Raw genomic sequence first — 27,595 nt, forward strand, 5'->3', positions numbered from 1 at the left:
AAAGAGAGATAAAATTGCCTAGTGTGAGGGTATAAGTTATATAATAAGATTTAAGCGTTATTCTGCAAGTCACCAACATCACATGGTATAAGTTTAAAAATTATCAACTCTTTGTACGTGCTCTTCATAACCAAGTTGACTACAGCAGTACATCGAAAAATAGCCCAGAGGAGCATGTCTAAAAGTTCATGAACACATTTATTAGGGTGAAAAAACATAGTACAGTCACCCACATAGCACATTTTGCGTTAAAGTAAATAAAGTTATTAAAATTCGACAGTACATGTTTTATTGCAACTTGCAGCAATCATGACATGGAACATGAACGAGATTACAAGGAAATTATGCATACAGGTTGAACACTGAGCACACAAAAAATTAGCTGATGAAATGAAGAGTTTCGCGCAAACTCGTCTGGTCGGGGTGAATCGCAAAACTTGACATTCCGTCAAAAAACGTGACATACAGGATGCCATTGATTTCATTCAGCTGCCGTGACACTGCACCATCAATCAATGCGACAAGTCCTCAGCAGTGGGTAAATATCGCTGAATACTTCATATATCGCATCCTTAGTTGTGCTGCCTGCATGAAAACAAGGTTTAGTCAGCAGTAATCACCTTGCGGCCTGCAATTAGATTCAGTGTTGCTGGCAAGTGCGCACGCAATGCAATGCAATATTTTGCTATAGCCACCATGTCGTTATCTGCTCTCGCTAAAACCTATGTGTGTCACAAAAATCGCCTAAAGCAATGAGCCGACTATCCTGCGGCTTTCTGAACTTTACTTGTCGCCATATAATGAAAGCTTCCACAAAATAATATAAGCACCCTTACTTCCCCGTCTTGAAAATGTGCTCCACGAAGAACACGTCCAATCACTACACTTGAATTCCGGTATATCGAACTCAAAGATCGTGAAACAGATTGATATATGATAATTCGATGCATAAAAGCGGCAAAAAACATGCTTATCTCTAACATGCAAGCAGCAATACACTGCACAAAACTAGTGAGGCATTTCTTACAGCGGCCCACCAGCATGCGGGAAGTGCACCGCTCCTTAGGCGTTGCTTGACCCAAACTGCTGCACGTCGAAGTCGCAGCAGATGGTGCTTTGCAACAAGCCATTGCCTGTCGGAGGTTGTCTGACCCTCTTAGCAGTAAATGATAAACAGAATATTTTCATTCCGAGAATGGTACAGTTCATTCCAGCAACACCTTCGCCAACCAGGAGACCAAAGCTCAGCAGGAAAAACAGCCACTAGGCTTCCTTAGGTTGTCCTAACCGCATGAAAGCGAGGTGATAGAAAAGGTCCATTAGGAGAAGCACCACTTGCCACGAGTTCGATAAGCGTGCAAAACAGTGGTACATTTTTGCACGGGACTTTCAAAGCAATGTCCTAACTGTTCGATATACAGAATAATGCATTATTTCCTCAATAGTGGTCCCTAATTACAAACGTGCATATGATCAGAACCACAAGGGTATAAAGCAGAGCAAAAAAGTACAGGAAGGAGGCCTCACCTGTGAATACTATTTTGCCGGAGGCAAATATTATAACAGTGACGCGGGGATGCTCTGGGCGATATGTCAGTCCCGGAAAAAGTTCAGGCTCGTAACTGAAAAGATAAAGCGCACTCTATTGCTGAACCGCCCCAAAGACGAAGACAAAGCTTAGAGGAGGACAAGAAAAGTGCCTAATACGAAGAGAGATTTCAATACCAAGCACAATTTCATTGAAAATCCTGACTTCTATGCACTCCGAGAGCTTTGTTGGAACCACTGAAACACTTGCGCACGGCACATAGAAAAACAAAACTTTCCTCAGCCTCTAAAAAGCCACTGCACTGTTTGCAAAAAAAAAAAACTCACCCCTCCTAATCCGCCTGTCTAACTATTCCTGAGTATGCTGAGTGCTTCGAAAATGATCCTGGTTACGCAGTCCCGGTGCTAAAATTTAAGTGCATTTAGAGAGCTGAGCACAGCCACAGTCAGCCACAATGTTTGATAACCTTATGTTACTTAACGCTCAGTCTGGCCGACATGATTCTATGGTAAAACAGGTCTCATGAAGAAATTGTTTCTGACACGAGCAAAATTTAATCGTGCAATAAATAGTACAGCAGCCAATACCTCGACGCTAATCACATTCATCATGGTCTTCCCACCACCGCGCAGAAAAGCATACAAACGCTAAGCACTGTAGCCGATTTTTCTATCCTGTTGAAAATATGACGAAGATGCAAAACCAACACCGCTTTCCATTCCCTTATTCTTATTAAAGTGTTGTGGAGATTTAGTGCAATAAAACGTTATTTAGAGAAGAACGCAGATTTCGGCACAACAAAACAATCCGATCATCTAACCACCCAAAGGCTCTTTCACTGCCAATCGGGTGAAACACAATGGAAGCAAGAATTTTGAACGGCTGATTTCCACACAAACAAAACCATGTCCATCTCTGCCACATCTTGCACGCTAACTGAAATACAAGAGGAATTTAGTCAACCTAGGCTAATATCATCGAACCGCATGCTCGTTCGGCAAATCCAACAGTATATCCGCGAATAATTATTTGCATTTGTTTTCTTGTCTAATGCAGCTGAAAACTCCCTCTCTCACACTCTCTCTTTCTCTCTCGGGAGTGCGTGTGCTAGGAACCATGTAATTTCGAACGGACGAATAACTAAGTTTGCTGGATCACTGCTTATCCCGCTATATACATGCAGTAACTGCACAGCGCTTGAGCAGGAAGAGAAAGGAGCAACGATTTGCTGTGTATTCATAAGATATAGAACTCGGAAGACGATTCATAAGATATAGAACTCGGAAAATATAAGCCAATAGGTGAAATCATTGAAACAATGATGTAAACACCTGTCACCAAGAATATGACACTTGTTGCGCAACTAGACACTGAGCTGTGCATAGCCATATATTTTACGTGATTAAGCGATGCGCCACTGACCAGTGATGACAGGTGCTGCCACCGGTCCCGAGCAACCTCTCACAAGCAATCATTAATTTAACTGCCACCTGAAACGGTTGGCAGTTTGCTCACAATCCAGTGGACGTAGCGATAAGGCCGCACAGCTCCACTTAGGCGGTATAGCTTCGTTCCTTCTGTCAGCATTATTGGTCGATTTCTCGCTAATGGTATGCGACGTTAACGTTAACACAGGCTTTTCTGAACACGGGCTCCTTAATGCTATCGAGTTAAAATTGCACTGACGGTGGCACCAGCCTTCCCGCTAGTTGATGTTGATAATACGTTTTTGAGCATGCAAGATATGTAAGCGTTTTGAGGAGGCCGTTCGGACGTTGAAAGGGGAGTGGGCAGCTAGGATTAAAAATCTCCAATGGAACCTGAAGGTAGAACGAGAGGAACGGATTAAGCTAGAAACTCAAGTCGCCGAGTCGCTTAAGAGAGAGGAGGCTAATGCCGACCTGTTGGAGCGAATTTTCGGCGAGCTTAAGGAGGAGCGGGAAAAGCACACCTAGCTAGAAGAGCAGCTAGAAGCGCTCAGGTCGCGGCCGGCAGGGCACCCCGGTTCGAAGCAGTGTCAGGTGGGGGACGAGTCTCATCGATCCTACAGTGCTGTAGCAAAGCAGGCATTGAGAGGGGAAGACAGGTAAAAACGGGCACGGAGACTCGCGACAGTAGCGTACGGCTGCGGGTGAGACAGCTACTGCGATCCGGAGGGCAACAGTCACAGTCAGGAAGCGAGCAGTTAGAGCGCAGGAGAGTTCTGGTAGTCGGTGGCTCAAACATGGCGAGGGTTGAGGGAGGCGTTTTGATGACAGTGAAGGCGGAAAGGCGGGTGCACGTGGAGGCCCAATCAGGGAAGTGTATGGTAGATGCAATGGCCAAAGCCCAGGAAGTGGTGGGGGGCAACATGGATGGCGAACACCTTGTCGTTATAAATGCTGGTCTCACCGATATCCTGAAGGCGAGGAGCCACGAACATTTGCAGTGTTTGTTCGTTCTTCAGGGTCTTCACCTAGGGATCCATTGAAAGTTGGCGGCACCCGTGGCTGCTGCAGTATGATCGGTGTCGACATCTTCGGCTAGCTTGCGGTGCTCGTAGCAGCGTCTTTTCGCTGTCTGGTGCAGTCGGGCAGTGTCCCAAACTCAGGCTCCTCTCCCTGGAGACGTCGGCTGGCTCGTCCTCGGGTGTGAAGCGCTGAGGGCTGGCTTCACGACTTGAAAGGGGGCGTCCAGAATATAGAAGGCTACCCAGCACCTCCACCAGATATCACGTATTGGTGACGGCAGTCGAAGCAGCGATGAAGACGGACAAAAGAGGTCTTCTAAAAGAAAACTGTTTATTGGTCTGATGCGCCCAAAATGGACTGAGTCACTTGGCGGCGGCGAAGCGACAAGCGTGCTTGGCTGTCGTCGAACAGAATGCCCGCCGCCGTCAGCCGTGCTCAATTTAAAGCTGATGGCGAACTTTCCAGATAAAGCATGCAAAGTTACTAGAACATTCCAGAAAAACGTAGAATCGGCTCTGCCTGGCTGCGATCAATCGAGGTAATCCTAGTCACGTCTTGCGTCACAAAAAAGCGATAAATTTGTGTGGCGGCAGATTTGAAGAATGAACAAACACTGCAAATGTTCGCGGCAATATCGAGAAGCAGTTAGAAGTCGGGATCCGTAGGCTTAGAGAGACCTCTGAGAGTGTGCATGTGACAATATGCACAATCCCAGAGGTCCAGAGGCAGGCTAGCGAAGCGGAAAGGAGGGTCTTTGAGGCTAACCGTGTAATTAGGTTAATGAGTTGACAACTAGGATACGAAGTATTGAAAGTTAAAAGGGAAGTGTACGAGGCAAGCCCCTACCTTTTTGCACAGGATGGCAATCACTACGGTGCTGCCACTGGCAACAGGGTGGGTAGTAGGATAGGTTGCCAGGCAACAGCTTTTTGGGGGGGGGACCCAGAGCTCTGAGGGAACCAGTGTAGAGAATGAAAAACCAAGGTCAAAAGGATGATGGAACCATAGGAGAAGAAATAGACACAAACGCCAGGGCCAAGTTAATTCAGATATGGGTTTCTTTAACCTGCAAGGTGGCAGGAATATAGTGAAATGGGAGGAAATACAAGAACCGTTAAGGCATGAAGAAATAATGTTACATGGTTTAGTGGAAACGCATCTTAGAGACATGGAGCAACCACCCTGTAACCCAGACTACGCGTGAGAATATTGCCATAGAACAGAGGGCAGCAGAAAGGGAGTGGAATTGGGGCATTCATTCATAAAAGTATGAATTTTCAAAGGGTTAAACTGGCATGCAAGGAACATATATGGCTAAAATAAAAAGTGGCAGAGGAGCAAACACTCCTTTGCTTTGTATACCTGTGTACAGGAGCTAATTCCAAAGAGAAAAACAGGAAAATATTAGAATGTATTGCAAGCGATATTGTTGAGCTAGGAAGACAAGACGATATAATTAGAATAGGCAGCATGAACGCACATACAGAAGACCTGGATGAGTACACAGATTCGACAGGAAGCATGCTGCTGGGTATATGTGACAGGCATGATTTTGTTCTGTGCAACAGTACCGAGAAGTGTGAATGGCCCATAACATGGGAGGCAAGGAGTCTGCACTGAACGATTGGTTATGCACTGTCATAGAGGATGTATATTATATTAGAGGTAATGAGCATAGATGAACATGGTTCCAGAAGTCTAGGTAGTGACCACAAACGTATGAAGCTGAGTTTCAGAAGAGAACAATGTAGGACTGAAGCGAGATGAACAATCAGAGGGGAATTTTTATTCAGAAAAGCAATTGGAAAGAGCATCCAAACAAATTGAGAAAGTAATTTTTGAGGATAATGAAACAGAATGGACTTATATACCAAATTAACTCGATTACTTGAGCTAGAGTTAGCTAAGGTGCGAGTAAAGCGAAAAGGAAAAAGGCGCAAATCCAAGGGTTGGTACGATGAGGAGGTCCAGAGGGCAATATATAAATGTCAGGAAACGTCCAGGGAACAGATATTCCAAGTAGAGGGGGGAACCACAAGTTGAAGCCGACAGAAAATGGGGTACCTTCATAAAGTGTAGAAGGTAAGCATCCTATTTGATTAATGAGAAAATTAGAAGAAAGGGTGCCCAATGGATGTCAAAAGTAAATCAAAAGGATAGAGAAGCAGCTCAAAAATTCTGGAAACATCTAAATGCAATGAGTAATGAGACTAGGCTAAAGAAAAGGTTAACTGTTGCAGATCAAGGTTTTCGACTAGAAGGGAATTAAGCAATGAAACACATAGGAACAAGAATGACAAACATTTTGAGAAATGTTGCACATAATTTATCGGAAGAGGATAGACCAGTTACTGCAATTCCTTCATTTGAGCAAAGAGAGTGGGAAAGGGCAGAGAAAAAGGTTCCAAGTGGCACATCAACAGGACCAGATATTATTATGATTATGTTAATAAAGAAGCTAGAACCAAAAGCCAAGGAAATATTAGTACAGGTAGTGAATAAAATAATAGTGTATGGCAAAGTCTCCGATGAATGGCGATTAAGTAAAATGAACATGATATATAAGGAAAAGGGGGACAAAGCTGACGTAAGTAACTACTGTCCCATAACAGTGACATCTGTGGTTTTACAGAGTGGTGATGCAGATTATAAACGACAGACTGCTAGCTTGGATGAAGAATAACGGGGTGCTAGGATAGCTACAGAATAGCTTCCGGAAACATACGAGTTGGAAGGCAATCAGTTTTCATTGATGCAGTGTACAGAGATTGCTGAAAAGGAACACAGGCCCATATCGCTAGCATTTCTGGATATTAGGGGAGCCTACAACAACGTTATTCAAGAGTATTTGTGGGACATACTAGGCACATTGGATGTGAAAGATCGAGTAAATAATCTTTTAAAAGATATATATAAGGGGAACAGAGTGCTTATAAAATCGAGAAAAAATGTATCAGGGCCTATAGAAATACAGCGGGGGCTTAGGCATGGATGTCCTCTGTCTCCTTTGTTGTTCATGTTGTACCTGCAAGGGTTAGAGACCAAGCTAGAGAGGAGCGGACTAGGCTTCAGCCTTTCTTTTTTCAAGCAAGGGGAATGGAATAAACAATCATTACCGGAACTAATAAACGCGGATGATATAGTGCTAATGGCTGACAACAAGGAAGGTTTGCAGAAGTTGATAGACATATGTGGTACAGAGGAATATAGAATAGATTTTAAGTTTAGTAAGGAAAAATCTGCAGCCATTATATTTAATGATGAGGGTGGCGAGCATAGAATACAGGAGTTCACGCTAGAAGTGGATGTGTAGAAGTGTCTTGGAGTGTGGATGAATAACGGTGCTGAGTATCTGACAGAGCATAAAAAATACGTAATGAATAAAGCTGCTAGGATTGCAGCTGTCATGAAAAATAGGGAACTGTGGAATTACAATAGGTACGAGGTGGTAAGAGGGATCTGGAAAGGGGTGATGGTTCCTAGCCTGGCTTTCGGTAATGCGGTCCAGTGCATGGGACGAGATGTTCAAGCAAGGTTAGAAATCAAACAACCCAGCATGGGGAGACTGGTCTTGGAAGCACATGGCAATACACCAAATCAGGGAATACAGGGTGATATGGGATGCTCGTCATTCGAGAGCAGAGAAGCTAGCAGTAAGATAGCATATGAGGAGCGATTGAGAAAAATAGGGGAAAGCAGTTGGCTAGGAAAGTTTTCAGATACCTGTATATAAAGAATGTTGACACGAAATGGAGAAAGCGAACCAGAAAAGTGACAAAAAATATTTGGATAGCAGTAGAGGGGCAAATCAGCAATTATCAGTTAAGAAAAAGGTTAAAGAAACAGAGAGATCTATGTGGAAAACAGGGATGCTGACAAAATCGCCACATGGAGCATACAGCTTCATTAAGCAGAAAATTGTCAAAGAAAATATCTATGATAATTGTAGGGGAAGTTATTTGTTGTTTGAGGCCAGGACGTGAGTTTTGCGGACTAAGACATATAGAGTCAGTACCACGAGATAGACGCGTTGTGGGTTGCGTGCGGAGAGTAGGAGGAAACGGCTGAACACTTGATACTTTTCTATAAAGGCTTCACCCTACAGTGGAGAGCAGCGGGGCTGGTTTATCCAAGGCATTGGGGTCTAAGGACAGTGAAGAGAAAGTATATTTTAACCGGTTAGAAGTAACCAAGCGAAGGTTATCTGATTGGTGGCTAAAATCAAGGCAAGCGCAAAATTTCTTGACATGGATAGGTGGCTTGAGGCATCGCCCGATTTAATGAGTTCAGCCTTATCCATCCATCCATCCATGAACGTCAAAACAACTACTCAGTACCACAAAGCGCCTTCTGTTGAATCATGTCTACAGTAACTCACCTTCACGACAAACAGCCTGTACGAATGTTCCACGAGGAATCTAAAAACATATGGGTGATACACCTGGTTATTGAGGGTTCTTGTGTTCTGTCTGCCACATTAATGATTGTGGAAACCTGTAGCCATCAGGCTTCACAATGAATACATAGAGTCGTGCTAGAGTGAACTCAGGTTGTGTTTTGATCGTACAGCATTACCCACCACTACACGAGTTAGTATTGCTGGTTGTTGGCTTCGCTCTCAAGCGTGGAAACTGTGCTTCGTGCAATGGATGAAGTAGTTATTCCGGAAATCAGCAAGTTTTTGAAGTGTTTTCTACAGCTTCAAACATTTAGGAAAATTTAACCCACTTGTAAAGAATGTCATAATCATCGAGGCACGCACACAACGAGGCACGCAATCAACGAGGCACGCACACAACGAATGGACTTGCAACTGTGCTTTATTGACGTACATAACATCCTTAAAATGAACAATGGTGGAAGAAAGATAACTTGTTAACAGCTCAAGGAACGTATCCACAGAAGTGCCGCATGCGTTTCGAAAGGCAACTTGGTCCTGCTGTTCAATCAGCTCACGCATCGCAACAAATAGATTGCCATGGAGGATGCCGTAAAACAAGTCCTCAATGTCATTTGAAAATGCACTGTTGGCTCCAGGGATGCCTTTGTCGAGAACTTCAGTCACTGCAGCCATGCTCGCAACACAGTAAGGGTCCTGAACAGTAGTGGACTGTAGATGTTGCTGCAAATACTGGCCCACTAACTTCTGCCAAGTGCCTGCCTCTGTCACAATGACTCTCAAATTCACTCAGCCTTGTGCATTTTTGCAGAGAAAAGCACCTAGAGTCAATTCCCTTTGCTATTCTTCACCCTTTGAGACAGGTTATCAATGTAGTCTCACAGTTGCAGACTTCAATTTTGAGGGGTTAATTGCGCTTCGCAGGCTTGAAGTTCTTGTCAACGGCTGCCAACGCCTTTTCCCCAAACGTGGTCGTGGGAAGAACCAGAACCACGCCTTCTTAATCCGCCTGAAGAAGTGTAAACTCGGTTTCTGTGAAGTAGTCTACAACTCCGTGAAGAATGTGGTTGTATAGAATGTGGCGGTATACAGAATTCCGCTTACCTGTGAAAAAGTATATATTGGCCGAACAGGCCGCTGTATTAATGAAAGATTGAGAAAGCACCACAACTCTCTGTCCCCTACTGATGGCGCTAACTTGCCTCGACATTGCCGGGAATGCGGCTGCTACCCGCTCTTTTCAAATGTTAGTACTGTTGATAGAGGCAAGGAAAAAGTGGAGGGCGAAATTCTCGAAGCGTTCCTTGTTAGTATGCAAGAGGATGATTGTATAAGCAATCCTTCTATCACCCTTATGCAGAAGCAACTAAGCTTCCTTTAACAATGGCGCAAGATCGCAGCTTATCTTTAGATGCAAGATTGTTTGACTGAGCTGCGCAAGCTTTGCCACCGTTTCCTGTGAGACAGTTTCCCTCAATAAAGTACAGTTGTTAGTCCAGTCGTCGTCTGTGTACCTCGTCTCCTCGCTGTGTTCTGTCTTTTGACTAGTTTTTTTTTTCCTGAACATGTACCAACTGACCCAGATTTCAGCTCTACTACTATAATCAAAATGCATCATGATATAAAGTTGCTCTAACATGTAAAGCATATATAAACTGGGATAGCACTGCGGTATGGGCCGTTAACAGACATGTGCTTTTCACGGATTGTGTTCAGGTTAGTTTGCCTCGTTTTGGATAAAAGCCCATTGTGCATCAGAGCAGGAAAGTAATGAGACCCGTAAGAAAAACCACTATGCTTCTAGGCCGACATCCATAATTGCTGATCCTGACCTGCAGTGGAAGCTTCCAGTATACATGCTCTGCAGGGAACATATACTCGAAGTGCCCACGAGTGGGCATGTGCACTGTGGTCTGGGCTGAATGACTGCAGACCCAAATGTGCAGGCGTCGGATGCCTCATGGCAGCTGCACAGTTTTGCTTGTTACATCATCTTCGCTGTATCTCTTCACTTCCTGTTGCATCTCTCACAGAGGTGCAACAGGGAATATTGCGAAACATACGCCGTGAATGCTTACCATTTATATTTAAGCACGAAAAGCATTTAAAGCCAAGTTTCTATCATTGCAATTTTTTTCATCCTAATCAACATGGCTTCCACAAAGGTCGTTCCTGTGATACACAACTTGCTCTCTTCCTTAATGACTTACATGCATGTCTAGATCATAAGGTTTCTACGGATGCTATATTCATACATTTTGAAAAAGCGTTTGATAAAGTCCCTCATGCAACCCTCATTCTTATATTTTCACGCCTAAACCTTCATCCTTTGGTTCTGGATTAGATCCGTGCTTCCGTAATGGATTGTTATCAATTCGCTCACGCTAATTCTCATTTGTCCTCACTTTGCGCTCTTCTTTTTGGCGTACCGCAAGGATCTGTCTTAGGCCCCCTTCTATTTCTTATTTATATAAATGATTTGCCCTCTAACATCACTTCTAACATACACCTATTTGCCGACAAATGTGTCATCTATTGCCCAATAGTCAACCAGTCCGACATTACCATCCTCCAAGACCTCCTACGTGTACAAGAGCTTTCTTAATGGACCGTTATCAATTCGTTCACGCTAATTCCCAATCGTCCTCACTTTGCCCTGTTCTGCCTGGCATTCCGCAAGGATCTGTTTCAGGCCCCCTTCTATTTCTTAATTATATAAATGATTTGCCCTCCAACATCACTTCTAACATACACCTATTTGCTGACGAATGTGTCATCTATTGCACGGTCCTGTAAAACCAGTTCTTGTCTCTACTACCTTTGCCACAAATGTTTGTGCAATTTCCACCAAATAATTGTCTCTAAAGTTAATCTACCAGAGCTTTCACAAGTTGTTAAGAGGTTGCCAGCTGCTGCTCCCCGTCCTGATGGTGTCACTACAAAGATGCTCAAGACTCTTTTTGCGGAGTCTCCCGACTGCTTGTAATACCTAGTAAACTGTGCTATCAAACATGCTTGGATACCTTCCTAGTGGAAGCTGGCCAAGGTGATCCCTTTACTTAAACATCATAGTGGAAGCTATGATTATGGTAATATTACGCCTATTTAGTTAACATGGAACGTGGTAAAATTAATATAAAGGGTGTTACTAATTCGGGTTTCAGCCCCTTCATGGACCACAGAACTACTCTGAGCCCGTGTCAACTCTGTTTCCGGCTACAATATTCGATAAGGAATGCACATGCTGATCTTGAGAGCCGAACTTGCTTTGCTCGTGGTGAACGCCTGAACGCTGCTTTTGTTACGCTAGCCATCTCCAAAACTTACGACAGTGTAGAACACTCCATCCTAATACATAGCTTGCAGTCTCTTCAGTTTCCAGATTATTTAGTAGCATGGTTATCTGCATTTCTCTATAGCAGCAAATTTTGTTACGTCCATAATGGTGTTCATTCAGAGGAGTACAAACAAACGAGAGACATACCGCATGGAGCGGTCCTTTCACCTGTGCTGTTTAATGTTCTGCTGAGCTCCAGCTCCATTTCTCTCCATCGCCACGTTCGCACTTGCAGCCATACGGAAGACTGTGTTTTTTGTGGCTGCACCTGATATGCATTCCCTCTATGATCAGTTGTAATCATATTTGAGCACTCTTGAGCACTGTCTGGGCAGCTTTCACTTGAAATTAAATGTTAACAGTTAACAGCTAAACATTAACAGTTAAAATGTTCTCTCTATAGGATCCTGTAGTGCTCTCTTACATGTCAATTACAACCAATACCTCAGGTTCCATCTCTAAAACATCTAGGGGTCATTTATGATGAGAAACTCACCTGGCGGCCCCACATTGACCATGTCGCAGTAAAAGGGGCTTGTACCGCGGGCATGTTCCCTAGATTGTGCTGTCACCGGTATAGCATGCGCAGAGATACGCTACTAATGATTTGCATAATATACGTCAGGCCCATCTTAGAATTCCGATCTGTGTTGTTTGCAGGCTCAGCTACATACAAACTTCATCCTCTCATCCTTCTGAGAGGGAAGCGCTTCGAATGTGCCTTGGCCTCCACAAATTTGTGGCTACCAATGTGCTGTACCTTGACGTCTGCATTCCTGCTCTCTTATCTCGACTTCACTTTCTAACTGTGAAGACTTACATATGATTCTATGAATCACAGTTCTACTGTTCGCAGAGCAATTTCTGTTGCCAGCCGACCTCCTTTTTTGGTGCCCACAGGTTTCGTTTTCATACCCACAGGTTGTGCTTGTGCAAAGACTATTTGGGCCTTTAGATGTGAAAAATGTATAACATCCTTCCAGTGTTAAGCAGCGGGCCCTCTATCCACATTGTTTTTTCGATGACATTTTCCCCAAAATGCAAAACATTTACCACTCGGTATTCTAAATAGTGAACTAGAAGATCATTTACGGGCCCCACCTAAAAATATTGCAATAGCAAGTGGCGCCTCACAATGCAGTGAAAAGGCAGGTGTGGGAATATTCTGTTTGCGTTTACACTGGTCCTCTTCTCTGCACCTTCCGGACTCCACCCCTATCTTTCAAGCAGTCTCTAGCAGTAGCACTTGTTCTACGGAAGCTAGACCCCTAATTACTACAGCAGCAGTCATTACCTATCTTTATCTTTTTGTTCGTTTCTCGCAGCGCATGTTGACACTCCCACTTTAAAAATGCTATCCCTGCTTCCTTAACATTCGAGCCTTGCTGATTTAATAGAGGCTTCAAGTCGCAGCAGTGTGACAGTAAATGAAATACGTGATAACCTCGCAAAGACTTTCCTAAGTGGCTCTGTGTTGCCTATCCTCCCAGCTACAGCCTATATCACAGCATCTAGGTTTTGGCGACGTGCGTTATTAAGCACACAAGACACAGTACTTTTAACATCGGCGGATTATCAGCACCTGAGATATTGTTGGAGCAGAAAAGTTTGTCAATCTTGGCACCTTATATCTTATGAGACTGCGCTGCCGTATCCACACAGCTTTGGTTTGGCGCTATCTCTCCTCTGTGTATTATTTTTGGCTCTGTTGTCGCCATGTCACTTCTTTGAGAAAATAGTTGCTAGAGGAGCCTTTGCAGCATATTGGCCTTAGTTTGAGCAGCCCGCTCTTGCTACCATTTGGTGCCACCATGCTTGTGTTCAGCCTAAGATCTGTTTGCACCGCTGTTCAAAATTTCTTGCTAGCGTCATCGACTGCCATGGCAAGTGTTACAATATTTTTTTTCTGTCCATTATTTCATTTTGACTTCATTATTCTTTTTTTAATTCCTCTTTATTTTTTTATTTTAAACTCCTGTCCCTTCTCAGGCTATGCCCTTGTTGAGGTAGAATTCACCAGTGTTGCTTTCCCACGTGCTCTACCTTTGCCTTTATCTCGTACAGGTGACTAGCAACCTCTGCCTCCTGATTCTTGGCCAATCCCCCAGTGAAGGTATGAGCCATCTTTTGAAAGGCTAACAACAACATCCAACTTCCACATAAAGGCATTGTCCCGTCTTCAATCTCCTAGTTAACAGGTCCCCGTAATTTCGGCATCCAATCTGTCGCCCTATGCCCTGTTACTACTTCTATTTGCTCCTTTAACACTCCTGTTCCCAGCAATTCACTGCCTGTGTCTTGGCCACTCCCCCATAGTGAGTATGTGCAATCTTTATTTGAGGCCAACAAACCAACACGCCCACACACTGCCTTGCCACAGTGTCTCTTACCATCCTTGCTGAAATTAAATAGAGGAAGCAACATCTTCAGTGCCTCTAATTAGAGACCTGGCAAATTTGAGGTCCAGGCCAAAAATGCCTAGCCCACTAAAACAATCCAGCCTTATGCACATCCCATGCAGATGGCAGGAAAGCGACGTAACAGAGAAGACTCAAAATCTCTGGCAGCAGAAGAAAAAACAAATGCAACTAAGGCACGATGACTCTGTTCTTATTGTTGCTCTAGTGACAGCACATACCCACGATGGCGATATGCCAGGGTTCATCAGTGAAGATTGCCAAGAGAAGGCAAACTGGTGCCAAGCTATTTATTGTTTTTTAAGTAATAGGTCAGAGATCAATTGAAGTGTAAATAAAAAAATGGGAGACAAGATCAGAGAATTTAGTACATTAATATCACTGAAAGAGTTTTTAAATGTGGAAATTTTGGAGTAAATTAGCAAGGGAATCGACCAGTAGCTATTATGTAATTGTGGAGGTATCCACAAACTTGATGCCATGCAAAACCTCTGGCTCTCGCACTGAAGGAGAGAAGAAGCAGGACCGACAAAGTGAATCCCATCTTTGTAATTGGAATTTCTTGATGGGTCCTTCTCTGATGCGTAAACCTTCAGCAACAGAGTAGGAAATGTTCCAATGTTTCTACCTCCCCACAAGTCACGCAAAGGTTTGTGGAAGACTGAACCCGCATTTACTTACGTAAAGATTTAAGCGGGGGATCATGCACTGCATGAGAGTCATCGCTACCTCACACTGCCGGGATTTACACGTGCTAGCCTTCTACGGGTACATGATATGTAGGCAGTCAACGGTAAAGAGCAAGAGATCGTTGCATGTGGTGGCTATATACTGATAACGCTGAATATGAGACATTCCTAACAGAGTGAGATTAGGGATGCTACAGGCAACAAGTCCATTCAGATCCGATTTTGCCAAGAAATCTGCTGCATCATTTTGAAAAATACTGCAGTGACCTGGAATACAAACCAAGCGCACCTCTTTCACCCATCTGGGAATAAAAGACCTTATGAGTGGCTAAAGCGCTGGTGTCCCTGTGGACATCAGCGCCATCAAAACAGAGAGAGAGAATCTGAGAGGAATATCACCTCAGAAGCATTGGAGGGAATTTTCAAAGCAGCCAGCCCAAGAGCCATAAACTCCGCAAGAAATATGGCCGTGTATTCCGGCACACGAACTGAAAACCTTTAAAAAAGAGATTTTCAGAAATACCAACTGCTGCCTTTTGGCCAACTCCAGATGCACCTGTACCAATCCCAATGTGATGTAGGAAACTTTCAAGGTGATCAGAGTGGAGACCAGTTAGCGGCCTGGCAGACAGATGCTTCGCATTAGGTGGGAAAATAAAACCAAAAGCAATATCCACAGGGGACGTTGCATAAACAACTCTGCATACAAAATTGAGATCCACACCAATGTTCAATAAAAGGTTCTGAGTAAAAACAACTTGAGGGAGGTGGAAACTTGGCCAATGGCGAGTGAGAAAGAGGGCTGGGTGGGAGACAAAAATAGGTGTAGCCATACCAGGAGCAGATTCAAATGCCTGCAAAAAGTCCTGACAGTTAAAAGGTGGGAAAGGGAGTTAATGTCGGGAACACGAGCCTCCAGGTACAGAACTGCAGTAGAAACTGAGTGAGGCCGACCTAGGCAAAAGCGTAGTGCGTGCCTTTCTGACAGCAGCAACGGATGAAGCTTATATTTAGGGGTGCTAGCAAAGAGTACGCAGCCAAATTCCAAAATAGATGAATGTGTAAAAGTAGAAGCGTCTCCCGGCGCATGACAAGAGAGAGAGAGTGAGAGAATGATGAATGGAAGGGCAGAAAGGTTAACTAGGCTACGCCCAGTATGCTACCCTATGTGTGGAAAGTGGAACGGAGGGAGAGAGAAAAAGAAGAGGGGAAAGAGAGATCACTTTTTCACACCGTTGGCCATTTACTACAAGGCCAAATTCTTATTACTTGTTCATAGCAGCCTACAGAGTGCACGCTCACGTTTCTCAACATTAGTCTTGATGTGGGGCCGCCATATGTATAGCATCATAAGTAACGCCTAGCTACATCAAAGGTTCCACCTGTGATTTCTTGTTCGAGTGATAGTGTAACAAGATATATAAAGGCATGTTGGACTGAAAAACTAGCACGCAACTTTTGTGCACATTTAATACCAAATTAATCTTATCCAGCCTAACGTCGAATGCACTGAAGTAAGCCTGGTGAGAAAGATATAGGGCATGAATGTCTGTTGCTGAGGCAAAGAAGGTTGTGTCATCTGGATAAGCATAAACTGTAAAGTCAGGGTGTACAGGACTGTCGCACATCAACATATTGAAAATAAGTAGGGGTGTGCGAATATTCGAAATTTTCGAATATTAACCGAATACTATATTTTTAGTATTCGTATTCGATTCGAAAACCAAGTATTTGTGTTGTTTCGAATATTCGATGCGACGCGAATATTCGTATTTAGCCGAATATTTTACTGCGGGCACCGTCGTTCGTTTCGGTTCGCAAGTCCTATCGACATCGACATAGCAACATGGCGGCGCTCAGAGCCATGCGTAACGTCGGGCCATGCTGTAGCTGATTGTGCTGGTGAGCTTCTTTGTGGCTATACCTGCGACGGCGCGTCCGACTCTGATTCGTGCCATGGCGAACCAAGGATGTGGAAACCGAAAAGGAAAGAGCGCTGTATGGAAATACTTTGTGAAGACATCGCCGTCGACGGCGGAGTGCACGACGTGCAGCAAAGTGCTTCGAACGCCTTCAGGTACGACAACGCCGCATGTCAACCATTTGAAGCTGCATGCGGCCCAGCTGAAAGAGTATCGAGAGATGGCTGCAGGTGTGCCGGAGAAAGATCAGCCGACCATGGCCGACTTTGTGCGCCCGACAGAGCCGCTTTCACAAAAGATGACGCAAGCACTAAATAGCAAGGTCGCTGCCATGGTGGCGCTTGATTTGCAGCCCTACAGCGTCGTTGAAGACCGCGGGTTTAAAGAGCTGTTGGCAGCTGCTGTTCCAAACTATCGCCTACCGTCGCGCTCTACACTTTCGCGGGTGCTTGTTCCGCGCATGTATGACGATACGCGGAAGAAGGTGAAAATGGAGCTTAGCAACGCTTTTGAAGGCGGAACTGCAGCTGTTGCCTTTACCAGCGATATGTGGACATCGCGAGCGAACGAAAGCTACGTAAGCTTCACTTGCCATCTCCTAGCTCCTAATTTTCAAATACAGCGGTTCACGCTTAACACGCGTCATATGGCTGACAGTCACCGTGCTGAAAACATCGCAGCTATGCTGGACGAGATGTGCAGCGAGTGGGAGATACCCGACAACTGTGAAAAATACATCGTGACAGGTAATGGGCGCAACATCCGTGCCGCTGTCAGGAGGCTCCCGTGGACTGAGCGATCGTGTTTCGCCCACACCCTGCAGCTAGCCCTTAACGACGCAAGATCTCGTACGCCGCCCATTGATCGTCTGTGCAAGAAGGCCAGACACATTGTTGGTCACTATAAGCACAGCTCATTGGCACAAAAAAGGCTAGAATACCAAAAAAACAGGCAAAGATCCTCTCCGTCTGGTGCAAGACGTAGAAACCAGATGGAACAGCCAGTACCTAATGCTATCTCGTCTCTTGGAACTAAAGGAGGCAGTCACTGTTGACCTTGCCACTTCAGACAACAGCATTGATGGCTCAGTTCACAGGAATGGAAAGAGGCTTCTGAATATGTAGAAACGCTCAAGCCAGTCTTCAAAGCCACTGTTATCGCCAGTACAGATACGTATCCATCACTTTCAGCTCAAATACCACTCATTTTTGGAATGCTGCATTATCTTGCAAACTTCTCTGGTACTACTGGATTTCATACAGCCCTGGCATGCTCGATCAGATCAAGGTTCCCCCTGTATGCAGAGGACAAGGAGGCATGCCTGGCCATGTTTTTGGACCCACGCTTCAAATCCACCGTATTCAGAGCCGACAAGGAAAAGATGATATGGCTAAAAGATTTAGTGCTACAAAATCTGTCCCGGTGTGCTCCTGACCCAGAAGCTACGAAACAGAGGCCAGAACTCTGTGCACAGCAGTCTTGTAATGTCTGGAATGCATTTGACAATTTAGTGAAGAATGCTGTGGAAACTGAAGCAGTTTCTGCTGCAGGATGGGAGTTTGCAGCTTACTCAGAGGAGGCATTGTTGAAACGAGACAGTGACCCATGCGACTGGTGGCGGAGTGTGGGTTCTTTCAGGTACCCTAGTCTGTCAAAGCTGTGCACGAAGTACCTCGCAATACCCGCCACTTCAGTGCCAAGTGAGAGGGCATTTTCTGTGGCTGGAGAAGTCGTTTCAGCTAGAAGGGAAAGACTTCTGCCTGACCATGTGGAGCAGCTGGTTTTCCTTCACGACAACCTTTAATGTTCATCCCAGCAAAGTGCTTTTGTGCTTATGGCAAGATAGCCTTAATCAGTGTTGTGTACTAGTCATTTTCTGTGATAATTCTACTCTTCTAATAATATTGTTCTAGACTTTGGTGCTTTTTGTGCAGCCGCACATACCTTTTGTGTTCATTTACTCATTGATAGTTGAACTGTGATGTTCTTGAATGCTCAAATAAATGTTTTGTAGTGGTTAAATGCGTCTGTCCTAGATTATTCGATATTCGATTCGTATTCGAAGAATTTGATATTCGCACACCCCTAAAAATAAGTGCACTGAACCTTGTGGCACACCTATGGTCTGGGCATAGGTGTCTGAGTTGTAGCAACAGTCAGTGCAAAAGAACTGCCGTCCTGTTAAAAATTCCCAGATACATGCATAAATGTAGAACAGCGGGTGTATTAATGATAATTTGGTGAGGAGGATAGAATGTTCAACACTGTCCTATGTTCTAGCAGTGTGAAGCGTCTACAACGCTGATACTTCGTTGTTGCCGCATAGCAAGGTGGATTCTGCTCTCTAAATCAACATGGGCAGACTATATTGAGCCTCCACGATGAAAGCCCTTCTGAGCAGAGCTCAATGCGTTGATTTCTGAAACACTCTGATAGGCGACTGTGCAGAATTCTTTCTATGAGCTTTACCAAATTGGATTTTATAGCTATTCTACAAATATTATCAACATGAAAACCTTTTGTTGAAGCTTCTAAGAGTAATATTATTTTCGCTATCTTCCAGGAGTGCGGCAGCCATGTTTCCAATGAATCATTGACCAGATCGAGGAGCTCCTGAGTGAACTCTTGGGTTCAAGTTTTCAGCACACCGACTGAGTCAAAAGCGAGGTGACGGAATCGGCAAGCCAAGCCAGTAGTCAATACCGAGGCTCTAACGAGGCATTCACGAATTAGATTCTGGACAACCTGCTCGGCTACAGCTTCTCAGTATGGGACTGGTTGTGGCTTGAGAACCTCTCTGCCGTGACTGTGCCTCAGCAGCCGATGTTCTTGTTGCAGCTTCAAGACAGCAATCTCTCGGCGATAACTTTCGACCATTTGCGTTACAATACTCGTAACCATCCTCTGAATTTTTAACATAATAGCACTAAGGCCCCCGTTCACCGGTAGGCCTCGCGTTGTTAGTGTTGCAGAAAACTCACATCAAGGGTGTATGTCAGGAATGAAATTAAATGAAAACAGGACTTGTAATGTAAATTAGAAGTACTTTTTTTATGCAAAGTAAAAATCCAAATTTCATTCAGTTTTTGAAAACACGACCCTTGGGTCACTAGCCATGCTACAGACTGTCACGTTGGACCGTCGATTTGACTGAGATACAGCGAAGGGTGATGTGTGGTAGTGTTGACTTAATTTGAACCTTTTTAATATGGTAATTACTAGAACGAACTAGAGACATGAAGCTTGGTTAGATACGAATTAAAATATGAGTATATGAACACAATGCCACGTGGAAAAGTTCTAAGACAAGAATGTGAAAACTGCATTATCTGTGATAAATGTGTGAATGTGAACAAAGAAGAGTAACTGTGTCTAAACAGAAACCACTGTTAAAGCTGTCGCGTCATACCGTTAAAGGCGCAGTTTAAGTGTCCCCTTAATTTTTGTACACTGGACTATCCACGGACATGAAATACCTCTGCGTTTAAGAAAAGTTTTGGTTGCAGACATCTCAGAGACGTATAAGAAACTGACAACTGCTTGCTGCACTCCATAGAAATGGATCTGATTGTTAGGCTCTGCTCCAAAATATTTCCATTAAGAATTGTATTCTAAAAAACTTTTAATGGAATAAAATTAACAGCATGGATACGCTCACACACACACAGCACCTAAAAAGCTCCTCATTGCAATAAGATGCTGTACTTTTTATAGCTTTCATGGCATTTTAGGACAAGGTAAGAGAAAGCAAAAGATCGTACCTCGCGAGCCCTCTTGTCGCCAGGAGGAGGCCTTCGAGACGTATCATAAATCCAATGTCACATGTGGCCACCATAGTCGCAATCTTGAAGTTGAGGAAATGGGCCTGCAATGTTGTCGACAAGCATAGATCGCCGGTCAACAGCAAAATACACAACGGTACTGCCACAGTTCTCTCATACTTTATATGGCGGTGAAACTCATGTTGAAGTTTTGTCTGGTGTCAAACAATTACGGGATTGCCCTCAAGTCTGCTTAAGAGCGCAAATGCAAAAACCTTTCCCTGTCCTCTCATTCTCCTTTCATTTTTCACTTTCTGTTTTACGCGACAGCGCATGCGGCTCGTTCGGTCGAGACGCCGTCGGCGTCAGAGTAGTAGTAGCTGTAGTTGTCGGCACCGCCCGTCGGAAATATTCCTTCCCTTGTGGCGCGGTTTGTGTCCCAACCGAGTGAGACCGGCGTCATTTCTTCTCCTTAAATTGTTCAACGGGCAAGGCCTCGCGCCGAACGGGCCGATGGCATTTCGTGGCCAGGGCCCTTGGCAACACTGCAACACAGTGCCACGTCCCACTCTTAAAGACGAAGCTTAAGCAGCAAAAAGGTTAGTACTACGCGAATGAGACACGACAGGAGAACAGGAACAAAAACGACAACACTGTTCGCCTGTCGTGTCTCATTCATGCAGTACTAACCTTTTTTCTGCAATAAACCAACTAGCCCACAACGTCATTCTACTTCAAAGCTTAAGCATCCTGCAATTTTTATCCTTTTTGTTTTTATATTTTTTACTTTTACTTTTTATTTTTTATTTCTGAATTATTTCATTATATATACGTCACTTCAGAACTGTTGCTTAATCAACTTTTATATTTTTGTTTTATTTACCACACAACTTATGAGTGACAGTTTGTGCGGATAACTTCCGTCTACAACTTCTGTCCACGCCACTCATGAGCCAAGAAAGTCTTTCGCCTTAAAACGGACGCTACCAGCGCCACCGCCAACTAAAGTGCTATGATCAGGAGCCCGCACAAACTATGTATATCACCGGTTGTGAAACGGAAGAATAAAATACCTTTAGTGTAGCGCGTGCCTCTGCGCATACGCATATGCAGCCTTTGGGGCGGCAGATTGCACCACGTTCTCATAGAGCCCCGAAACCTATCGCTTCGAGCCCAATCAACGCCTGTGCAAGGGCGTGGTATATTAAGCGGTAGCGGTACGCACTATGCTAAAGGCACAGTCTTGGTCAAAATTCTTAAGGCCAAAGGCTGTTTGCTTCAGCCGCATAACAGAGCCATTACAGCACACTTAAAGACCAAATGACCTTGAAATGCTAGCAGAAGGTTCCTTCTTGCGGTAGAGAAGCTTCCTGCTTGACTTGTGTTTTGAACATAGCTACAGCTGAACGCAGCTGCCTTAAGACTTTTGACCAAGACTGTACCTTTACGTGACCATGGCGTTTTCCGTCAAGCAAAATGCAACCATGGTCTCGCGCCTTTATTTCTACTGCTAGATGCATCACTCGAAAAAAGAAGCGTCATGGTTGGCATAATGCGCGCCTGGTTGCTTCCCGAAGAGACCTGTCAGGTTTGCACAACACACTATTATCCAATTAAAGGCGCAACGAGGACAAATTGAAAGTTGCCCTGTTATGAATATTGTCTGGTTCTGATCATTAAAACGGCGCTCTAACAGGACACGGAGTATCTATAGAATAGCAAAAAGGCAAAAATTATATAGAGGTCTCCCCATTAGTGGCCAATTTCATAGACCCAAGTTCTTTTGCGCAGATCCCGGAGGCTGTGTCACATGGCTCATTCACTTGAAAACGGCGGCAACCCATTCTTTTCGGGAAGGACATCACGAGTTTGAATCGACCAGCGGGAAGATTTTCACAACCAATTTTTCCCACGATAAAAGTGTTTTTTGATGCCGGGAAAGCATCGACGTACCCAGAAAGAGGCAAGGAATCAATTGATACTTGGACTAATATTTGCATGGACTTCTCCTCACCGTCCCTTCAATTGCGAACTGTGCCCATTACACTTCGGTACCCATGCCAACAAGCTCTGTGCGACAAGACATGTTGGCAGAAGGCGATTAGGTGCATCGTGTTTTTGTTGCTTGCCAGCTTGCACTGGAGACAATATCACATCAAATTTATTCACTCTCATTGCCAGGGTCTATCAATGCTCTTACTCTTCAACATAGAGCCGGCTATTCCTATTGTACTATACATACACTGCCTACTCATGTGCCATTGGCCACGTGTGCTCACCTCTCTGTATACTTCTATCTGCAAAGGGCTACAGGCCTTTAGAGGAGGGAGGTTAGATCATCATCACCAGCAGCCTGAGTGCACCCACTGCAGTACAAAGGCCTCTCTCATATGTCTCCAATTCACCCTGTCCTGAACCTTCAGCCCGTTGTGCCGTAGGTGCGGGGTGGGCAACATTCTTTTTTTTCTCTGTCCAAATATGTTCTGGACCAGCTGCTGCCACCTTAACCCCGTAAATTAATAAACCTCATTCACCCATCTTACATTCTGCCACCCCCTGCTACGCTTGCTTCTCTTGGAATTCAGTCCGTTACCCTCAAGTACCATAGGTTATCTTGCCTTCACATTACATGCCCTCTCAAGACCATTTCTTCTGTCTTTATATCGACTATCATGTCAAGTCCTTGCTTGATCCCTGACCCACTCTGCCATGTTCCTGCCTCTTAATGTTACACCAATCATTTCTATCTCCATAGCTTACTGCGTTGTCCTTATGATGACTCCTTTCGTCAGCCTATATGTTTCTGCCCCATAGGTGAGTTCTGGTGAGACACAGCTCTTATATGCTCTTGTTCAGTACTGGTGAGACACAGATCTTATATGCTCTTATTCTGAGGGATATTGATAAGCTACCATTCGTGACCTGAGAGAACCAGCCAAGTACACTCCACCCCATGCTTATTCGAGTTACATAACTTGAATAAGAAAGAACAACAAAGCGCTGTGTCTTGTGTGTAGCAATTTCTCTACACAAAACAGGTTCCCGGACAGCACCTTTTTCTATAGCGTATTTTGTGATGGTGATTTTTTTTTTAGAGGCGTGGGCACACTTTTAGTTTAGTTAGATACCAGTAAGCTCATTATTCTACTTCTTGTAATGAAAATTTCCTTACGTCAAATCCCAGCTTCTGTATGATTCGGGCAAACTTCCTTGAAGCAACCTTGGCCTTCAGTTCACTGCAAAGTAAAAAGCATATATTGACACATTTGGCTCTGTTAATTTCACATAATACCATGCCATAAACAACTATTCTATACCAGTGTTTGATGCAAACACATTGTAAATAATGACACACAGCAGTACTTAATCCCAAAATGTTTAGTTTGCAGCCTTTTCAGGCAGTTTTTCCCCTTTATACGACACTCGTGAAGGTTTTTCGAATTCTGCCTCGGTGTTTCACAGCATTCCACACTCACGCTTTCAGTCTCTGATCGTCACTGCGAAACAAGTAACAAATAAGTTTTCTCTTCATGCTTCAAGAGTGCCAATTTGTTTCTCTTCCTGCGCAAAACATTCAACATCATCATCATCATCATGACTACGCCCAGTGCAGGGCAAAGAGGCCTCTACCATGTATCTCCAATTAATCCTGCCATTTGAAAGCTGCTGCCACCGTATCCCCGCAAACTTCTTAATCTCATCCACCAGTCTTTCTGCCGCCCCTGCTACACTTGCCTTACCTTGGAATCTACTCCGTTACCCTTAAATACCAGCGGTTATCTTGCCTTCACATTTCATGCCCTGCCCAAGCCCATTTTGTCCCCTTAATTTCGAATAGGATGTCATTAACCCGCATTTGTTCCGTCACCCATTCTGCCCACTTCCGGTCTCTTTATGTTACACCTATCATTTTTCTTTCCATGGATTGCTGCCTTGTACTTAACTTTAAGCTGAACCCTTTTCGCTAGCCTCCATGCTTCTGCCTCGTAGGTGAGTACAAGTAAGATACAGCTGTCGTGCGCTTTTTCTTGAGGGATATTGGTAAACTGGCATTCATGATCTGAGATAACCTGCGATATGTTCTACACCCCATTCTTACCCTTATAGTTATTTCCCTCTCATGATCCTGATTGGCGGCCACTGCCTGCATATCCCTTTAACAGTTCTAGCACATCGCTACCAATTGTGAACTCCTGATCCCTTGTGAGACTGTTTAACGTAAATTTGGTTCTCTGCATGTTAATTTTTAGACCCACCATTCTGCTATGCCTGTCTAACTCATTGATCATGCTATGCAGCTCATCTCCTGAGTGACTACACAAGGCAATGTCATCAGCGAATCAGAAACTACTTATGTATTCTCCATTAATTCTTAACACCAGCATTCCCAGTTCAGGCTTCGGAAAACTTCCTGTAAACTGGAAGTGAATAGCATTGGCGAGATCGTGTTTTCCTGTCTGACATCCTTTCTTATTGGAATTTTATTGCCGACTTTATCAAGGACTATAGCAGCTGCATATTTGTTATAAATATCTTCCAGTATTTTCACATAAGGCTCTTCTACACCCTGATTCCACGATGCCTCCTGTGGTTAACAGTCAGTCAAATGCTTTCTCGTAATCAACGAACACTACATATAGGGGTTGATTATACGCTTTGCATTTCTCTATCACCTGTCAGGTAGCGTGAAATGGTCTATTTTCGTGTATCCTTTACGAAATCCAGCCTGATCATTTGGTTGATCGAAGTCTAAGGTTCTCCTGATTCTATTTGCGATTACCTTAGCAAATACCTTGTGGGCAATGGACAGTAAGCTGATCAGTCTATTTCTTCGAGTCCTCACAAACAGTCGCAATGGTTGGAAACAGTGACAAAAAATAAGGAGACTTGTCATTAAATAAAATGAGATTCTAAAATCGCTTTTTCTTTCTGAGATGCATGTTCGTCAAAACAATTGATTCACACTGCCTGCCCACCATTTTAGTTTTCCATAAGGTGTGTATTTCAATCAGGAAAAACATATCATGAGGTCCAGCAACATGCCGCACTCCAGTAAGGTGTCAGGTGGTATGAGAAGTTGAAAAAGACAACAGAAAAAGTTTTGTCATCACAAGAAATTTGCTGTAATGTTTTTGCTCAAGAACTTTTGCAAATGAAATTTTTATAGCGTGAACAGAATCACTATATGAAAAGTACAACAGTACAGAAAAATACCACAAAACAAAATTTTGCGGTAGCGACAAAACAGCAAACTATTTTGCGGTCTTTTTTACATGGCTCTTTTCTTTTCCTGGACTGAGTTATTACACTGCGAAAACCTGTCAGCATGAAAATTGTTGAAGCCAGGCTGCCAAGCTCGCAGCTATAAGGAATATTATTTACTCTATTCACAAGTTTTCCTGAAAGCCTCCTCACTGTGATTTTTTTCTTGCTGGAAAATATATGTGGCTCATGAAAGCATTCGTGCCATAAAAAGCTCATTGCTGCTAGAATTGCAGCAGTGGTGCGTGTGTGCATCCCGCGAATACAAAATACCTAAGAATACTGGTTTTTGATTCTCGGAAATTAGATTCTTGAATGTGCAGGTCCACTAAGATACACATTAAGAGTTTTTGCTATATGAAATGCGCCATTCAACATGCCTCATTTCCGGCTCGTCCTAGGCAATGAAGAGGTGAAAAAAATTACCGACGGGGTTATTCTCTCACAGATATTGTAGCTATATGCACATTACGCTAGTATTTCGAGCCTTTAGCGTGGCTGCACCGACACCCTGTGGCTGCGCCGCCACGCTGTTACATGGTTGGTCACGTGGTGCGGAGCAGCAGCCGGCGGCGTGGCACCATGGCTGATCACATGGTTCGTAACGCGGTTGGTCACATGACGAACGGCGTGGTGCGGAGCAGCTGCTGCTGCTGGCAGCACGGCACGCCGGCGAAACCGAGCTGCAACAGCTGTGCGCATGCGCCGTGTCAAGTTGGGCAAAGGTGAAGAAGGAACGCCCAGCGAAATGAAGTGGCGAAAGATTGACTTTGCAATTCAACTGACCAAGTTCCACCCAGCCAGCTGTAGCTATCACGTCACTTCAGGTTTAACCAGAGCTAAACCACCGCCAATTTTTATAGTTTGGGTCCACGCGAACACTCTAACTTGAAATCATTAGAGACACATAAAAAGTCACCGAATGTACATTAATTTAAATCAATACGTATAATCCATAGATGTTCTCTAGTGCCAGCAATCAATAATCGAGTCTTTGAGTTCCGCACTATGAACTGTATTTTCAACAGATGCACTTGGGCACCTCAGCCAAGGGCATTGCAAAATCAAAAAGCATACTATAGAAGAAAATTCACTGGAAGTAAAGCCAGTAAAGCAATTTTGAATGATATCTAGGTTTCTGCGAAATGCTTCTACCATTTCTAGCGTTGAGTAACACTGTGCGGGGGAGGGGGCAGGGAGGAGAGTCGTCTTTATGCAATAGTGCATGCGTAATCTCTAGAGAATTTTCTTTGTAGGGAGCGTTAGAGTAGATATGGACAGTAACCAGACATGGTGCGGAGCGGTTGTGTTCAAGGGTGCGCGAGAAGGAAAATGTGCCGCCGACGATGTCGTGACTTCACCGAGCGTGGCACATACAGGCGTCAATGTAGAAACACGCATGAAGCGTAATTTCATCTCACTCTACGGCTCCGCTGCACAGTATGTTTCCATTTTCGAAGACCAAAGCCGTGGTCCTGGGCTCCCTGATGCGCATGATGAGTACCGGGCGACGTTTCAGCTTGTACTCTGTGTTCCAGGCTTCCAGTGCGATCTTCCTCAGATCCAGCCTGCAGCCCAGGTTTAATGACGCCACAGTGTTCCTGTAGAAAGTTGTAGCTGAGATGAGTGACAATTTATGCATCATCAAACCTCACTCTTTTTGTTTCAAAATGACATACGCACAGATAACGGCAATCTGATGAAGACAATGCGTTCATAGCCACATTAATTGTTGGCATCATCTTGTTCCAATATATTGAAACCGATAAACATGTTAAAGATGAATTTTTCATGATCCAAGTTGATTCG

The 27,595-nt window shown here is 44.2% G+C and overlaps 1 protein-coding gene across 1 annotated transcript; it reads right to left on the reverse strand.

The window, feature by feature from the left end:
• Window positions 1-602: 602 nt before the first annotated feature.
• On the reverse strand, window positions 603-27,282 carry LOC144102576 (uncharacterized). Its single transcript, XM_077635812.1, has 5 exons — window positions 27,208-27,282; window positions 23,697-23,760; window positions 20,525-20,628; window positions 1,528-1,622; window positions 603-628 (listed from the first exon to the last, which is right to left on the reverse strand). The coding sequence occupies exons 1-5, from the start codon at window positions 27,279-27,281 to the stop codon at window positions 603-605; spliced, it is 363 nt and encodes a 120-aa protein (XP_077491938.1). The 5' UTR covers window position 27,282.
• Between the last annotated feature and the right edge of the window lie 313 nt (window positions 27,283-27,595).

This window comes from Amblyomma americanum, chromosome 8, assembly GCF_052857255.1.
Source record: "Amblyomma americanum isolate KBUSLIRL-KWMA chromosome 8, ASM5285725v1, whole genome shotgun sequence".
In the NCBI taxonomy this organism is placed as follows: Eukaryota; Metazoa; Arthropoda; class Arachnida; order Ixodida; family Ixodidae; genus Amblyomma; species Amblyomma americanum.